The 16,698-nt window shown below is 35.3% G+C and overlaps 1 protein-coding gene across 1 annotated transcript in view; it reads right to left on the reverse strand.

Moving 5' to 3' along the window:
• The window catches only part of LOC132563359 (receptor-type tyrosine-protein phosphatase epsilon-like), a 30,929-nt gene extending 14,579 nt beyond the window's left edge, over window positions 1-16,350 (reverse strand). Inside the window, exons 1-8 of the mRNA XM_060228120.1 lie at window positions 16,117-16,350; window positions 8,966-9,103; window positions 8,422-8,556; window positions 6,296-6,436; window positions 4,684-4,821; window positions 2,218-2,358; window positions 1,558-1,695; window positions 533-685 (exon numbers count right to left, since the gene is read on the reverse strand). Coding sequence (XP_060084103.1) covers window positions 533-685; window positions 1,558-1,695; window positions 2,218-2,358; window positions 4,684-4,821; window positions 6,296-6,436; window positions 8,422-8,556; window positions 8,966-9,103; window positions 16,117-16,120 — 988 coding nt within the window. The 5' untranslated portion in view covers window positions 16,121-16,350. The remainder of the gene's footprint in view (window positions 1-532; window positions 686-1,557; window positions 1,696-2,217; window positions 2,359-4,683; window positions 4,822-6,295; window positions 6,437-8,421; window positions 8,557-8,965; window positions 9,104-16,116) is intronic.
• Between the last annotated feature and the right edge of the window lie 348 nt (window positions 16,351-16,698).

Consider the following 16,698-nt stretch of genomic DNA (forward strand, 5'->3'; position numbering starts at 1 on the left):
TCTATTATGATGAAGAGGATATTGATCTGAATCATTATTGGTGTAAAATTGAATTGAATTATGAACATGAGCAAGGCACATATTGTTATTAATCTTAAAAAAATTATTTTGATGGAGATGACGACATTCTACATGTGGAATTAAAACAGATTATTTGTATAAGATATGGTGACATGTTCCCCGTCTCAAGCCGAAAATAGTGCGTGTTGCCTCAAGTTGGATTGACTCACGGATATTATTCTCTCGTTTGATACAATTTGCCCACACTGGACGAATGAAGATGATGTAAATTATTTCATTTCTTATTATAGATTGTAAGCCCTAAATCTAGATAAATTGATATTACATTTTATCTTGATTTGCCTTTGTTTTATGAGTAATCACTTCTCACAGACCGGCAACTCACAGTTGACATTGTTTTTCTAAATGATGTATAATGGTGTTACTTAGGTACATATAAATTGCTCCTTGTCTAAATTTGATAAATTGTTGCACATGTTCAATAATTCCTTGTGACTGAAATAGTCTGTACCTGTTTTGCACTTTTCCCCTTTCTTTCCTGGATCACAAACATAGTCATTATTATCTTGGGGGCAAGTTCCGTGAATGTGATGACAATTCCTTTCTTCGGCACAGTTACCGCACTTCTCCTTGCAGGCCTCTCCGTACCACCCTATCGAACATCCTGCATCATAGTTGTACAGATAATTACACAACATTTATAAAAAATAGTTACATAGTAGAAAATGGTACCTTGTAAATGACAACGAGGCATTTGGTGAGATGGCAATATTTGGTTTTTAACAAAGCAATCAAATTGCTGACCTTCAAACAACAATGAATATTTAAAAAATGATTATATGAGGAGACATTATTTAAATATCTCAATTTGTAATAAAACAAAGACAGATTTCAAAAGACAATACGAATACAATGTGCAATAACGGGCTCTTAGGACTAAACTTTTCATATCCAGGATGTGTGCGTTGTTTTTAAGTATAACTGGTGGTTCCGTTGTGTTTACATTTTTTGTATTTGAAAATGGCACACAACTTATACAAATTTATCAACATTTACATTCACTTTACACTTCCGGAACACCTGGTTTTATTCTCTGTGTACGTTTTTAAGGGGTGTTATTTTTTCTTTTGTTTATATTTGCCCTCTTTAGACTAAATTTGTGTTTGAATTATGATGCAATCAGCACGTCGGTATTTTTATGTTTTGTGACAACAAAAGACAATATGAACAGACGATTTCTTAGGTGATAGTAGCAAGGAAGAAATACTACTGATAAGAAACTTTGTAACAATGAAGAGTTTTCCTCCGTTAATTACCTTGATCAGGTAGATCAAATTCAAATATAGTGTGAAATGGAATGGCCACGAAGAAACCATCAATATTAACAAGAAACGAACATGATACATGTCATACAAGTTAATAGCTTTTTCATCATCACATATACAAGCATTATAAATTCTATTTCTATTCCGGAAGAAGATATGTTGAGACCTGATAGCATTATGCTGCAATATTTTACAAAAGAAGTGAACCTACTCTCTTTACAGAAAGATCCATTCCAACCAGGACTACAGCCGTCCTCACAAGTTCCATCAGTTCTGTTGCATGTCTGATCGTTCTTACATTTTCCACACGGCTCTGCACAGTTTATTCCATAGTGTCCAGGTTCACAGGCTAAAACAGGAAGGATTTATGATGCTGACGTCAAAACCAGCTTAAATATTAACAATCAATTTCTTATATCGCTTACTCCAATTTTATTTTTTGCTATCGCAACACTGAAATATTGTTTGATAATATCAGAAAATGGATAAAACATAAATTGAATAGTTTTATTGTAAAATTAAATATTCTCGTCGGACTCCATTTCAGGGGTTGTCCAAACTTTTAGTTTTTGGCACTTTGTGTTATGGATTCTTGTATACACCAAGTACAATCAGTTTTTTACTAACGAGTTAGCATAGCATGTAGTCATGGATTACGATTACAAAAACAAATAAAGATAAATGAAAAAAGTAAAAATAAATAGATAAATGAAAAAAGTAAAAATAAATAGATAAATGAATAAGTAAAAATAAATAGATAAATAGATAAACAAAATGAAACTGTTCCATTACATGTATAATCACTCACGTCAACTGGTGAAAATCGTACAATCGATTGTAATTTGTAAGTAAACGTATCAAAAGTAATTACCACTCTTGCACGTTGGTTTTTGCCAACCCGCCAAACATCCATCTGGACACGATCCGTTCGTCTTAGTACATGTATGTGAGCCATTCAGACAGTTACCACAATGTTGTGTGCAGTTTCGGCCATATGTACCAGCTGTACAATCTGAAAAGACATGAAGTTAGAATTATTACAAGTATGAATGTTTGTAATGATATAATTGCATTAACCAATATATTTTTAGTCTTATCCGCCAGTACGTATACACTGTTTCACACAAAATTAATCCTTCTATGATTAACAGATTTTTTCACTACCATGATTATCACCGTGAGTTTTTAGAACCATTTCGTGTAACATCTATGATAATAAATTAATTGTATCAGATTACGGTGCATAAATACATACGTATATACAAAAATACATACATACATACATACATACATACATACATACATACATACATACATACAATCACACAAACATACAATCACACATACAAACCCTACATAACATACATACAATCATAGATTTAATTTTGACAGACTTATCAGTTTTAAATTATGGGAGACAACTCTGTTATTTTTTATACTTTAATCTTATGTTTATAAGAAGATGATTAACAATCCACCAACTTTTCAGTTTACTATGTCTAATCAAGTACACATAAAGCACATTTTTCTTACAACAAAGGACTATTATTCTAAATAAAAGGGGTATTCAGACCAAGATAAAGAATATAGATATTAAACAATGGACATTAAAACCTTTCTGTATCATCAATATACTTAACTACAGCACCAAACAATGATTTAGCGATGTGGATGGTACAGATTGGGCAACCATGCAAGACATAGTTTAGTTCCTAGTGGTTATGATTATGGTTATTTAGGGTTTGTAATAAACTTTGTCTAGGATTAATATATTAAGGTCAGTCAAAAAGAAATGTTGAGCTCTTTCATTTGGGGTACCACATGCACAAGATGGGTTATCATTAAGATGGTCTTTATGCAGATCATCACTTAGAGAGTTGGCTGAATTCCTTAGTTGACAGAGAATGATATTTAATTTTATTGGTCCTACTTCTCTTCTGAGTTTTTTTTCAAAGTGCCTTACAGAGTGAATATTAATCATGAGATTACTTATTTGATTAAATTCAGATATCATGTTTGGAAGGAAACTATCCATATAGCTTACAGTTCGACAAATAGGTTCATTAAACATTCTATTATTTCGAAGTTGATACCTTGACTCTTCAAAATTGTTAAAATATGGTTGGATAATATCAAATAAGTATTCAGGTGTTTCTTTATTTAGGATTTTGTACATTAATATCATTTTGTGTTTTTTCCTTATGTAATCTAAGGACATTCAATCCAGCTCTGAATAAAATTTTTCATTTGAGGTACCTCTGCGTAGCCCAGTTATTGACCTTGCAGCCTCAAGATTTATAGATTCTAGTTTTCTACCTTTAGCGTAGACTGGACAGTTATCCCAGACAACATCAGCATTCTCTATAATTGGCCTTATATGGGATATATATAGTATTGAAAGGGATTTTCTCATTTATTGTTTTTAGAAATCTCAGAATATTCCTTTTTTATTTGCTTTTTTAATATATAAAATCTGTGTGCTTATTCCATTTTCTATCACTACTGAATACTAAACCAAGATGTTTGTGGTCGGAAGAGGTTGTTAAGAGTTGATTGTTGAAATAAATATCTGGATGGTTTGGTATGATTTTCTTTGAAAATATTATTGATTCTGTTTTAGATGGATTAAACGGAATATCCCATTTTTAGCCCAATCTTTTATAGAATTTAAATCATTTCCAAGAGACTCAGCCACTTCAACTTTGAACGTTAACACAGTCAGTGATATCATTTATGTACAGTAAAAAGAGAAAAGGTCCTAGAACTGAACCCTGGGGGACTCATGCATTAACAGAATTAAAGGTTGAGGCAAAGCCTTCAATCACTAAATGTTGTTTTATATTAGATAGACAAGTTTGTAGCCACCTTAAAACATTACCTTTAATTTCATAAGATTCAAGCTTATATAATAAACCCTCATGCCAGACTATCAAATGCCTTGCTTATATCACAAAATACAAATCTCAACTCTTTATCATCATCTTAACTACTAATTATAATGTGATATATGGAAAGCATTTGGATATAGTTGAATCTTTAGGCATAAATCCTGACTGATGTTTTGATATAATTTCAGATAAAGAAAGATGGTTGAAGAAATATTTAAATATGATCTTTTCTAACATCTTACTAAAACATGAGGTCACTGAAATAGGCCTGTAACTGGTTACATCATTGTCTATCCCCTTTCCTTTGTAGATAGCAGTGACGTTAGAATATTTCCAACTGGAAGGTATAATGCCTGTCTCAAGAGTTTTATTAAAAAGTATAGTGAGAGGTAATGAGATAGAAGGAGCAAGCATTTTAATTATTTTGATATGATATGGTAGTCGCTTACTTAGGTCACATTTGTTGCCCCTTTTACCAGGAACGCAGCCGTTTAAACACGTGCCATTGATGTGGTGACATGGTTCCCCATCTAAGCAGCTACCACAGTCATGTGTGCAATTCCTGCCGTAACTCCCTGGATCACAAACTGAAAATAATATCATTCTTGCTGTAACTATTACTATAACAATGTGTGGAAACATATCAGTTACATTTACCCACTAAAAAATAAAAACTATGATTATGTAAGAAATATGTAAATATAAGCATTGAACTGCTTTCACTTGGCATTCAATAGAAGCCAGCTGGACACAGGCAAATTCATTGCGCTTCATATATTTGTGTTTGACCAGTTGGCATTCATAAGTCACTAAAGACCAACTGAATGCAATGATTAATCAATAATAATGTGTAGACAATGAAATATATTGATTTCTGAGGGCCTTGAAAATCGGCTTTAGAAATAGTTCATCATCACATTTCATGAATTTCAGATAAAAAAAAAACACATCTTGCATACACATGATAATATACGATTTATGACAAAGTCCGATTCCCGACATTTTGATCGATTGCTGAATTAACTTGCGAGGGAAAATACAAATGCAAAATATTTACATACACAAAGAAAATGTAATACGGCTTCAACGTCAGACATAAGCCCATCATTTATTTTTTGACGTTTTGACAAAACGTCGAAACAGGCGAAAATTAACTTGTTTCAAAGTATTCCCGAACACATCATCCGAAATTACATATAGAAAATATCGTCAACGACTTTCGTGTATGTGTTTTTATCAAATGAACTGAAAAGTAACAGCCTTCCTTGAATCGTACAAATCAATGGTTATTCAAAGCTTGATAATTTTTATTCGATTGATTGATTCGATGATGTTATGCAGCCTATTGAACTACACGGACAATATCTGGCCTAGAAGAGAAATTTAGCTGTAATACTTACATTACTAACTAACGCTTACTAAATGTAATAGCTATGCATGTTAAAGAGTGACTCTTTACTGAAAACCGGTCATCCCGAACGAATTTGTTTTGCAGCCCCTTGATTTGAAATCTAGCAGCAATGGAGAACATCGATTATCCGATACACCTGGTTAGTATGGTAGTTAGTAGCCACCAAGTGTGGACGTCGGGTTGTTAGGTTATGTATTTATATAAATCAAGTTTTTGATTGAGATTCATTACAAATTTGATTTTAACATGTTAAGTTAACAGTTGACCAGTTCAGAAATGAAACAAAGTACGATATATCAATGAATGTTTAACTTATCAAAATTGATGCTTCCTTTCACCACATATATTATGTTTATATAGATATAGATTTTGTATGATTTTGCTAATATCTGCATACTCTGTTACAGTACCTGATTTAGAGGTTGAAATACATATCAGTCATACATCAATTTATCTATTCATTCATTTGTGTGAATCTACAGAATGCATCACGTGAAATATGCCAGACATAATCATGCCATGCAGTCGTGATTGCATCGATGTTTTTCTTTTCATTTTATAAAACTAATTCTGATAATTTACACCTTTTTTAAATATCCTTCCCCTCCCAAAAATACCGAAACCCATCCTAAAGTCTTATACGACATTACCTTCAATGCACTGGCTTGGCTTGAATCCGGGTTTACAACCACTTGTACATGACCCATTTCTGTAGTCACATGTCTTTGTTCCTGTATAACATTCTCCACAGTTGTTTTCACAGTTGTCACCAAATGTTCCACCTTCACACTCTATAATATACCATTATAAATCAACTCAAACATGTAAAGATTCAGTTTACATCCAAACTAATCAATAAAGTAATTATATTTTGACTTATTGAATTGTGATATGAATACACTAGAACCCATGAAACAGCAAAAAGAAAACAAATTAAGTGCCTTTAAGTAACAAGAGTGCCGTGGACACTATATACGCCGCCACAAAATATAAAGGTCAAGATTGGTCCTTTTAATCATCGCTTTTAACATGTATGTATACATAAGTGCAAAATGAAGTCTGTGAGACCAGTTAGCTTAGCTGGAAGAGACAGGGACCTGAGCAAGTTTCATGAAAATCTGATCATTAGTTTATGAGGAGTTACATTCACAAGGCTCCACAATGAGCAAGATACAGACACAAAGTTCAAAATGGCATAAATCTTACAAAAATCAATGAACAGTAAAATTACCCCTTCATGCACATCGAACCATTGTATTAGTGACATTGAGCAAGTTTTATGAAAATCTTATCATTAATTTAGAAGGAGTTGCGTTCACAAAGCTCCACTAAGATCAAGCTACAGATACAAAGTTGAAAATGGCATAAATCTTACAAAAAACCAGAACCGAAAAATCAGAGAAAAATCGAGGAGTTGCGTTCAAAAGAAATGGACGTACGGACGGCCAGACGGAGAAGATGACGCCAATATACCACCGCCTCCAGCGGCGTATAAAAACGATTTGTTGTGAAGTCTATTACCCAGTTAATACCTATTATTTTGAAATACAGATTATCATTGTAGTAACTGGTGTTACAAAGAACAATTTGGGTAAGACGGACCCCTTATACAAAGCCACATTCACAAAAGCACAGTTTGACTCATTCCGTATTCCTGAAAAATACAAACCATCTCCAGTAGGGATCGCCTAACTGATTTTCATCAGGGATTAGAAATTTAAATTCTCAGGCTATTTAACTGCTGCAACTTCCAGTTAATTATAAAATCATTTTGAGATATACGATGAGGGTTTCGAAAGGGAAGACAAACAAATATATTGATATTAAGAAAAAAACGCTATCAAAGAGGGAAACGTTATCATTGTGAATTCTAAACTGTCATTTTGATCATGTAGATTAGCAACAAGATGCTCTGATTAAAAAAAGTATTACCTTTCTAATTTCTCGCAAAAAGAGGAGGAAGTTCGCCTCCGTAATTTGATATTACTTTTAATTTCGTTTGGTGGATTTAATACCTTTGACATTTTGAAATGTAACTGCAACATTTAAAGTAGGCCAAGGTCTTTCTTTTGAGCAAACATATCAACCAGTCAACTCAGCATGCTACAGGCTCAGTTCATTAGTCATTTTCATTATTAAAAGGGAAAAGCTGACGTCGGACGACGGACAAGCAACGCACAACTGAGTCTGAGGGTACTGGGCTAAATAACCTAAACTGTTATCTGCCTCTGCTTCCCTTATTTCAACCATCACTCTCTTCTATGTTTGAAGTCCATGCAATAGCCAATACAGGATTTTGTCAATATTGTGCTTTGAAAGGTTTATATAAGTTGATATCCTTAACCTTTAACGAGCGAAAGAAAGTAAAGGCATTGCCAGTACATCAATACGACTAATGAAATATATATGATTGTTAGAAAGGTGTATTTGTAGTGTCATAAAATTTCTCTAATGTGCAAATATCTTTAAGCTTCGTAATATTTTTTTTCTTTTTCTTCATTATACTTCGAATAGAAAATATCAATGTAAAATATTGAAACCAGCTGATAATCGAAGGGGTAGTAGGAATTGAAACAGAATCAGATACGTAATATCTTAAAGGGAGAAAAAAATCCAATAAATCGCGTGCTTTTTATACTACCTTTCAAGTTTAAGGGAAAATCCTTCTGATAAACCTATCCTAATTATCGTAATTGCTGATATCATTGATGAAACATTGTTAAGTAGGTGATTATTGAGTAGAAAATAATGGCAGTCACATATTTTCTATAGTTACTCGTGCTGCAGGTTGATCCGTTGTATCCAGGCGAACATCCTCCGCTGGGACATATGCCATTTGTGACATTACAAGGTCCTCTCTTACAATGGCATTCGCTTACACAATTATTACCGTAGAAATAATTGTCACAAGCTGAAACGTAGAAAATATTGATAAATTATCAAATTAGTACACAGTAAAATGGAAAGAAATGGTCACGAAAATGAAAAAAGAATGATTTTGAAATAATTATATGAGCAGTTACAATGTAAAATCATGTATACATAATTAAAAAAGATTCATAATGACAAATCGTTGATAAATCTAAAGTTGATATTTCAACACAAAGTCATCTTAAAAAGAACAAAAACATGTGATGTCGTCAGCGTTTGACGAACATAGAACATATGCATTTTGAAAAAAAAATTGTTTTTAGTTGTTTGTTTTATTGATTATGTTTTCTGTTTCAAGTTGATTAGGGATGTCCTCGATATATTACCGCATGAACGAAATGAAAGGACTTTTTATGAATAAAAATTAAAAAATGATAGTGGATACTCACGGATTTCACATGTACTGTCTTTGTAACCAGGTTGACAACCTTGCATACAATCGCCATTTGCTGGGAAACACAGACGATTGATACAGTTAACTGAACAATTTTCTGTACAGTTAGCACCGTGTTTGTATAGTGGACAACCTGTGCGGCATCAAAGTAATAATGAATGTTTTTACTTATATCCATCTTCAATGTATGTATAATATTATCAAAAATTCTTTTCAGGTAAACGAGCAAAAATCAAAAGACATTCCATAAATTAAAATATTATATACATGTACAAAGCATCTTTTAGTAATATCGCTGGACACGCACCTGTTAATATCGGAATGGATTGCTTACAACATGTCAACGTCACAAATAACAAGAAATTGATAAATGACTGAATGAGTGACTGCATCCTACTCTAAGATATTGTTTTAAATAAAAACAATAAAAATACGGTATTCAAGTTTGATCTGTTTTGTAATGTGGTGCACTTATTCTCGGGCTCATTCTTATAATAGATTGTTTCTCCTGTCATGACTTTTTTCTCCTCCCTATTTTACGTATTTTAAGATGTATTTATCTTCAATCCAGACTTGACCCACAATCATGGATGTATGTTATCCTAAATCCCGACAAGGACTTAAAATACAGTTTTGAGTTATCATACATTCCGGCTACGGCTACAAATACGAATATCATCAATCCCGAATAGGACCACAACTATCGATTTATCATAGAGTTATCAAAGATTTATCATAGATTTATCATAGATACCGCCAAGGGCCAATATAATATATGTAGGATATCCTATGTCCAGATTTGGATCACGATTATAGATTTAGATTACCCCTTGCCCGACTAGAGCTCCGATTATGTATGTAATTTATCATATGTCTCGACTAGGGTCACGATTATGGATGTAAATTATTTCGATTATGGATGTAAGTTATCCTATGTCCCGGCTAAGGACAACGGATGAGGCACTGTCGTGTGTTATTCTTGTTGGTTCATCGATTCGATGAGGCAATTTCAGGTGTTATTTTGTTGGTTCATCTATTCATAAGCCACTGTCTGGTGTTATTATTGTTGGTTCATCAATGGATGAGGCACCGTCAGGTGTTATTCTTGTTGGTTCATCAATGGATGAGGCACCGTCAGGTGTTATTCTTGTTGGTTCATCAATGGATGAGGCACTGTCAGGTGACATTCTTGTTGGTTCATTGATGGATGAGGCAATGGAAGGTGTTATTAATGAAGGTTCATCAATGGACGAGGCACTGTCAAGTTTTATTCTCGTTGGTTCATCAACAGATCAGGCACTGGCCAAGTGTTATTCTTATTAGTTCATCAATGGATGAGGCATTGTCAGGTATTATTGTTGTTGGTTCATCAATGGATTAGACAATGTCAGGTGTTATTGTTGTTGGTTCATCAATGGATGAGGCACTTCAGGTGTTATTCTTGTTGGTTCATCAATGGATGAGGCACTATCAGGTGTTATTGTTGTTGGTTCATCAATGGATGAGGCATCGTCAGGTGTTATTCTTGTTGGTTCATCAATGGACGAGGCACTTCAGGTGTTATTTTTGTTGGTTCATCAATGGACGAGGCACTTCAGGCGTTATTTTTGTTGGTTGGTTCATCTATGCATGAGCAACTGTCAGGTGTTATTCTTGTTGGTTCATCAATGGATGAGGCACTATCAGGTGTTATTGTTGTTGGTTCATCAATGGATGAGGCATCGTCAGGTGTTATTCTTGTTGGTTCATCAATGGATGAGGCACTATCAGGTGTTATTGTTGTTGGTTCATCAATGGATGAGGCATCGTCAGGTGTTATTCTTGTTGGTTCCTCAATGGACGAGGCACTTCAGGTGTTATTTTTGTTGGTTCATCAATGGACGAGGCACTTCAGGCGTTATTTTTGTTGGTTGGTTCATCTATGCATGAGCAACTGTCAGGTGTTATTCTTGTTGGTTCATCAATGGATGAGCCACTGGTCAAGTGCTGATCTTGTTAATTTATCAATGGACGCAGCAATACCAGGTGTTATTCTTGTTAGTTTATCAATGGATGAGGCATCGTCAGGTGTTATTGTTGTTAGTTCATCAATGGATGAGGCATCGTCAGGTGTTATTGTTGTTGGTTCATCAATGGATGAGGCACTTCAGGTGTTATTGTTGTTGGTTCATCAATGGATGAGGCACTTCAGGTGTTATTGTTGTTGGTTCATCAATGGATGAGGCATCGTCAGGTGTTATTGTTGTTGGTTCATCAATGGATGAGGCACTATCAGGTGTTATTGTTGTTGGTTCATCAATGGATGAGGCACTTCAGGTGTTATTGTTGTTGGTTCATCAATGGATGAGGCACTTCAGGTGTTATTGTTGTTGGTTCATCAATGGATGAGGCATCGTCAGGTGTTATTGTTGTTGGTTCATCAATGGATGAGGCACTATCAGGTGTTATTGTTGTTGGTTCATCAATGGATGAGGCACTTCAGGTGTTATTGTTGTTGGTTCATCAATGGATGAGGCACTTCAGGTGTTATTGTTGTTGGTTCATCAATGGATGAGGCATCGTCAGGTGTTATTGTTGTTGGTTCATCAATGGATGAGGCACTATCAGGTGTTATTGTTGTTGGTTCATCAATGGATGAGGCACTTCAGGTGTTATTGTTGTTGGTTCATCAATGGATGAGGCATCGTCAGGTGTTATTGTTGTTGGTTCATCAATGGATGAGGCATCGTCAGGTGTTATTGTTGTTGGTTCATCAATGGATGAGGCATTGTCAGGTGTTATTGTTGTTGGTTCATCAATGGATGAGGCACTTCAGGTGTTATTGTTGTTGGTTCATCAATGGATGAGGCACTTCAGGTGTTATTGTTGTTGGTTCATCAATGGATGAGGCATTGTCAGGTGTTATTGTTGTTGGTTCATCAATGGATGAGGCATCGTCAGGTGTTATTGTTGTTGGTTCATCAATGGATGAGGCATCGTCAGGTGTTATTGTTGTTGGTTCATCAATGGATGAGACATCGTCAGGTGTTATTGTTGTTGGTTCATCAATGGATGAGGCATTGTCAGGTGTTATTGTTGTTGGTTCATCAATGGATGAGGCACTTCAGGTGTTATTGTTGTTGGTTCATCAATGGATGAGGCACTTCAGGTGTTATTGTTGTTGGTTCATCAATGGATGAGGCACTTCAGGTGTTATTGTTGTTGGTTCATCAATGGATGAGGCATTGTCAGGTATTATTGTTGTTGGTTCATCAATGGATGAGACACTATCAGGTGTTATTGTTGTTGGTTCATCAATGGATGAGGCACTTCAGGTGTTATTGTTGTTGGTTCATCAATGGATGAGGCACTTCAGGTGTTATTGTTGTTAGTTCATCAATGGATGAGGCATCGTCAGGTGTTATTGTTGTTGGTTCATCAATGGATGAGGCATTGTCAGGTATTATTGTTGTTGGTTCATCAATGGATGAGGCATTGTCAGGTGTTATTGTTGTTGGTTCATCAATGGATGAGGCACTTCAGGTGTTATTGTTGTTGGTTCATCAATGGATGAGGCATTGTCAGGTATTATTGTTGTTGGTTCATCAATGGATGAGGCACTATCAGGTGTTATTGTTGTTGGTTCATCAATGGATGAGGCACTTCAGGTGTTATTGTTGTTGGTTCATCAATGGATGAGGCATCGTCAGGTGTTATTGTTGTTGTTTCATCAATGGATGAGGCATTGTCAGGTGTTATTGTTGTTGGTTCATCAATGGATGAGGCACTTCAGGTGTTATTGTTGTTGGTTCATCAATGGATGAGGCATCGTCAGGTGTTATTGTTATTAGTTCATCAATGGATGAGGCACTTCAGGTGTTATTGTTGTTGGTTCATCAATGGATGAGGCACTTTAGGTGTTATTGTTGTTGGTTCATCAATGGATGAGGCACTTCAGGTGTTATTGTTGTTAGTTCATCAATGGATGAGGCATCGTCAGGTGTTATTGTTGTTGGTTCATCAATGGATGAGGCACTTCAGGTGTTATTGTTGTTAGTTCATCAATGGATGAGGCACTTCAGGTGTTATTGTTGTTAGTTCATCAATGGATGAGGCATCGTCAGGTGTTATTGTTGTTGGTTCATCAATGGATGAGGCACTATCAGGTGTTATTGTTGTTGGTTCATCAATGGATGAGGCATCGTCAGGTGTTATTGTTGTTGGTTCATCAATGGATGAGGCATCGTCAGGTGTTATTGTTGTTAGTTCATCAATGGATGAGGCATCGTCAGGTGTTATTGTTGTTGGTTCATCAATGGATGAGGCACTTCAGGTGTTATTGTTGTTGGTTCATCAATGGATGAGGCACTATCAGGTATTATTCTTGTTCATTGAAAACGTTAACTAGACGTCGTGATGAATGGTGATTTATTGATATATTTTACATATCAATATTGCTATCGTCTGTCAGAAGCACCTCCAGTTATGTATCAGTAGCTCTGGTCAATGCATCATCTAATGTATTCCAGAAGTAATTATTACATTTTGGTCTGTATAAACATCCAAGAAGACATCTATGATTGTAAATTTGTATTTCTAACCATAATTAGTCAATGTCATCCCTCTCTAAATCAATTTCTATATTCAAAATAAGAGTACACTTGTGATATACTATAACCCTATCCCCCGGACAGGTAGTTCTCTCTTACCTAAGTGGGTTTGGATGAAAGGACTACATCTGATTATCACAGTCAATTAGATATTAGGAGACTAAAGCGAGATTCAGTTACACAGACTATATATCATTATTCTCTAACTCTGTTTCTGCCAGCACTGTTTTGTTTCTGAGTGAACTTTTTATGTTTTGTAATGGACCTGGGTTACTTTCAACATCGCAGCAAACAATAATAATAATGATTTGCGTAATAAGTAAAAATTACAATTTTTTTTAAATAACCATCTCTACAATTGAGTTATACCAGTGTATCGATGTAGAAAATCTCTCAAACGATGTAGATAAGGCATCATGTGATTAACATTAATATTACCATTGTACATAAAAAGTATAGGGAACGGGCTGATTCTGGTCAGGATTATTGATGCAAGTTATCTTATGTCCCGACTAAGGCCACGATTCATAGATGTTAGTTATCCTATGATCCGCTAGGGTCATGGTTATAGCTGTAAATTATCCTATATCCCGCCAGAGCCACGATTATAGATGTAAGTTATCCTATGTCCCGACTAGGTTCATGGATATGGATGTAAGTTATCCAATGTCCCGACTAGGTCCATGATTAAAGATGAAAGTTGTCCTATGTCCCGACTAGGTCCATGTTTAAAGATGAAAGTTATCTTATGTCCCGACTAGGGCCACGATTCATAGATGTTAGTTATCCTATGATCCGCTAGGGTCATGGTTATAGCTGTAAGTTATCCTATATCCCGCCAGAGCCACGATTATAGATGTAAGTTATCCTATGTCCCGACTAGGTTCATGGATATGGATGTAAGTTATCCAATGTCCCGACTAGGTCCATGATTAAAGATGAAAGTTGTCCTATGTCCCGACTAGGTCCATGTTTAAAGATGAAAGTTATCTTATGTCCCGACTAGGGCCACGATTCATAGATGTTAGTTATCCTATGATCCGCTAGGGTCATGGTTATAGCTGTAAGTTATCCTATATCCCGCCAGAGCCACGATTATAGATGTAAGTTTACCTATGTCCCGACTAGGTTCATGTATATGGATGTAAGTTATCCAATGTCCCCACTAGGTCCATGATTAAAGATGAAAGTTGTCCTATGTCCCGACTAGGTCCATGTTTAAAGATGAAAGTTATCTTATGTCCCGACTAGGTCCATGATTAAAGATTAAAGTTATCCTATGTCCCGACTAGGTCCATGTTTAAAGATGAAAGTTATCCTATGTCCCGACTAGGTCCATGATTAAAGATGAAAGTTATCTCATGTCCCGACTAGGTCCAAGAATATAGATGAAAGTTATCCTATGATCCAACTAAGGCCACGATTATAGATGTAAGTTATCGTATGTCTCGACTAGGGCCACGATTATAGATGTGTTATCATATGTCCCGACTAGGGCCACGATTATAGATGTGTTATCATATGTCCCGACTAGGGCCACGATTATAGATGTAAGTTATCCTATGTCCCGACTAGGGCCACGATTTTAGATGTGTTATCCTGTCTCGACTAGTGCCACGATTATAGATGTGTTATCCTATGTCCCGACTAGGGCCACGATTATAGATGTAAGTTATCCTATGTCCCGACTAGGGCCACGATTTTAGATGTAAGTTATCCTATGTTCCGACTAGGGCCACGATTTTAGATGTGTTATCCTGTCTCGACTAGTGTCATGATTATAGATGTGTTATCCTATGTCCCGACTAGGGCCACGATTATAGATGTAAGTTATCCTATGTCCCGACTAGGGCCACGATTTTAGATGTAAGTTATCCTATGTACCGACTAGGAACACGATTTTAGATGTAAGTTATCCTATGTCCCGACTACGGTCACGATTATAGATGTAAGTTATCCTATGTTCCGACTAGGGCCACGATTTTAGATGTGTTATCATTTGTCCCGACTAGGGCCATGATTATAGATGTGTTATCCTATGTCTATGTTCTATTTCCATTATTGTCAAATTTGTATTAATTTCTGTGTGATTTTATGATACAGAGTTGATGTAAATGCCATAACATCTTCAAAATACTTAAAATAAAACAATGTTTATAATACAAAATATAATTATGTTTTCGGTACAAGTGTGAATACACTAGATAAATGTAACGTTGACTATATTAGTTTTTCTGCTCACTTAAGTCACTGAAGTCATGTGTTAGCAAAAACACAATAAAGAACTAATTGAATTTCCATTCAAATATGGTTATATATATATTCGCTTACACACAAACACACAAACACACCACCACACACCTTCACAAACGCATACTCACGACCACACATCCTCAAACACACACACCATCACACACCATCACACAGATATTTTTCGACACATTTAGAAAATAGATGACGAGCTACGGATAAATGTGGTGTGTTATTCATTATTTGTAGTGATAACAGTGAGTAACCGTTAAATTATTCTACATCATCAGCTCTTATAAAAACCTACCCATGACCTTGACCTCACATAACTCCAGGACAGCATATAGACTAAATGTGTTCCCTGATAGGGTATTCCTTTGGTTGTAGATTGTAACATAACTTCCAATGTTGTTACATGACCTATTTTCATGGTTGGCTGAACTCAAACCCGGGTCGCTATCATGGTAACAGGTGTCAACAGGCAACTTGGGTAGGTACACTGAAGATGACGTCACAAGAATGGAGTATCCATTCCGACGTTTTTGATCTGCAGTTGTAATATGAAATATGTATTTTGAATAATTAACTTACACTGTAATGTATAATGTTCAATTCTTTATAATCTAAATTCAGTATATTAGCTGCAACTGCTTCAGTATCATGATCTGGATAAACTGCTCATGAGATTTGGAACTACACAGGAAAACTACGTCACTTGAGAGATACTGAAGAATGAAATTGTAATTTAAATTCAAGTTGAGAACCTCATAACTTACATTTATATTAAGATCCTCGACCACATTTCTGAAACTTTCATACAAGGCTGAATTTATCGATGACAATGCCAAGTTTTTCAGTTTTACAATAATATACATTGATTATGTCGTGC

This window comes from Ylistrum balloti, unplaced genomic scaffold (assembly GCF_031769215.1).
Source record: "Ylistrum balloti isolate Yb309-2 unplaced genomic scaffold, AGI_CSIRO_Ybal_v1 Utg371692, whole genome shotgun sequence".
Classification (NCBI taxonomy): domain Eukaryota; kingdom Metazoa; phylum Mollusca; class Bivalvia; order Pectinida; family Pectinidae; genus Ylistrum; species Ylistrum balloti.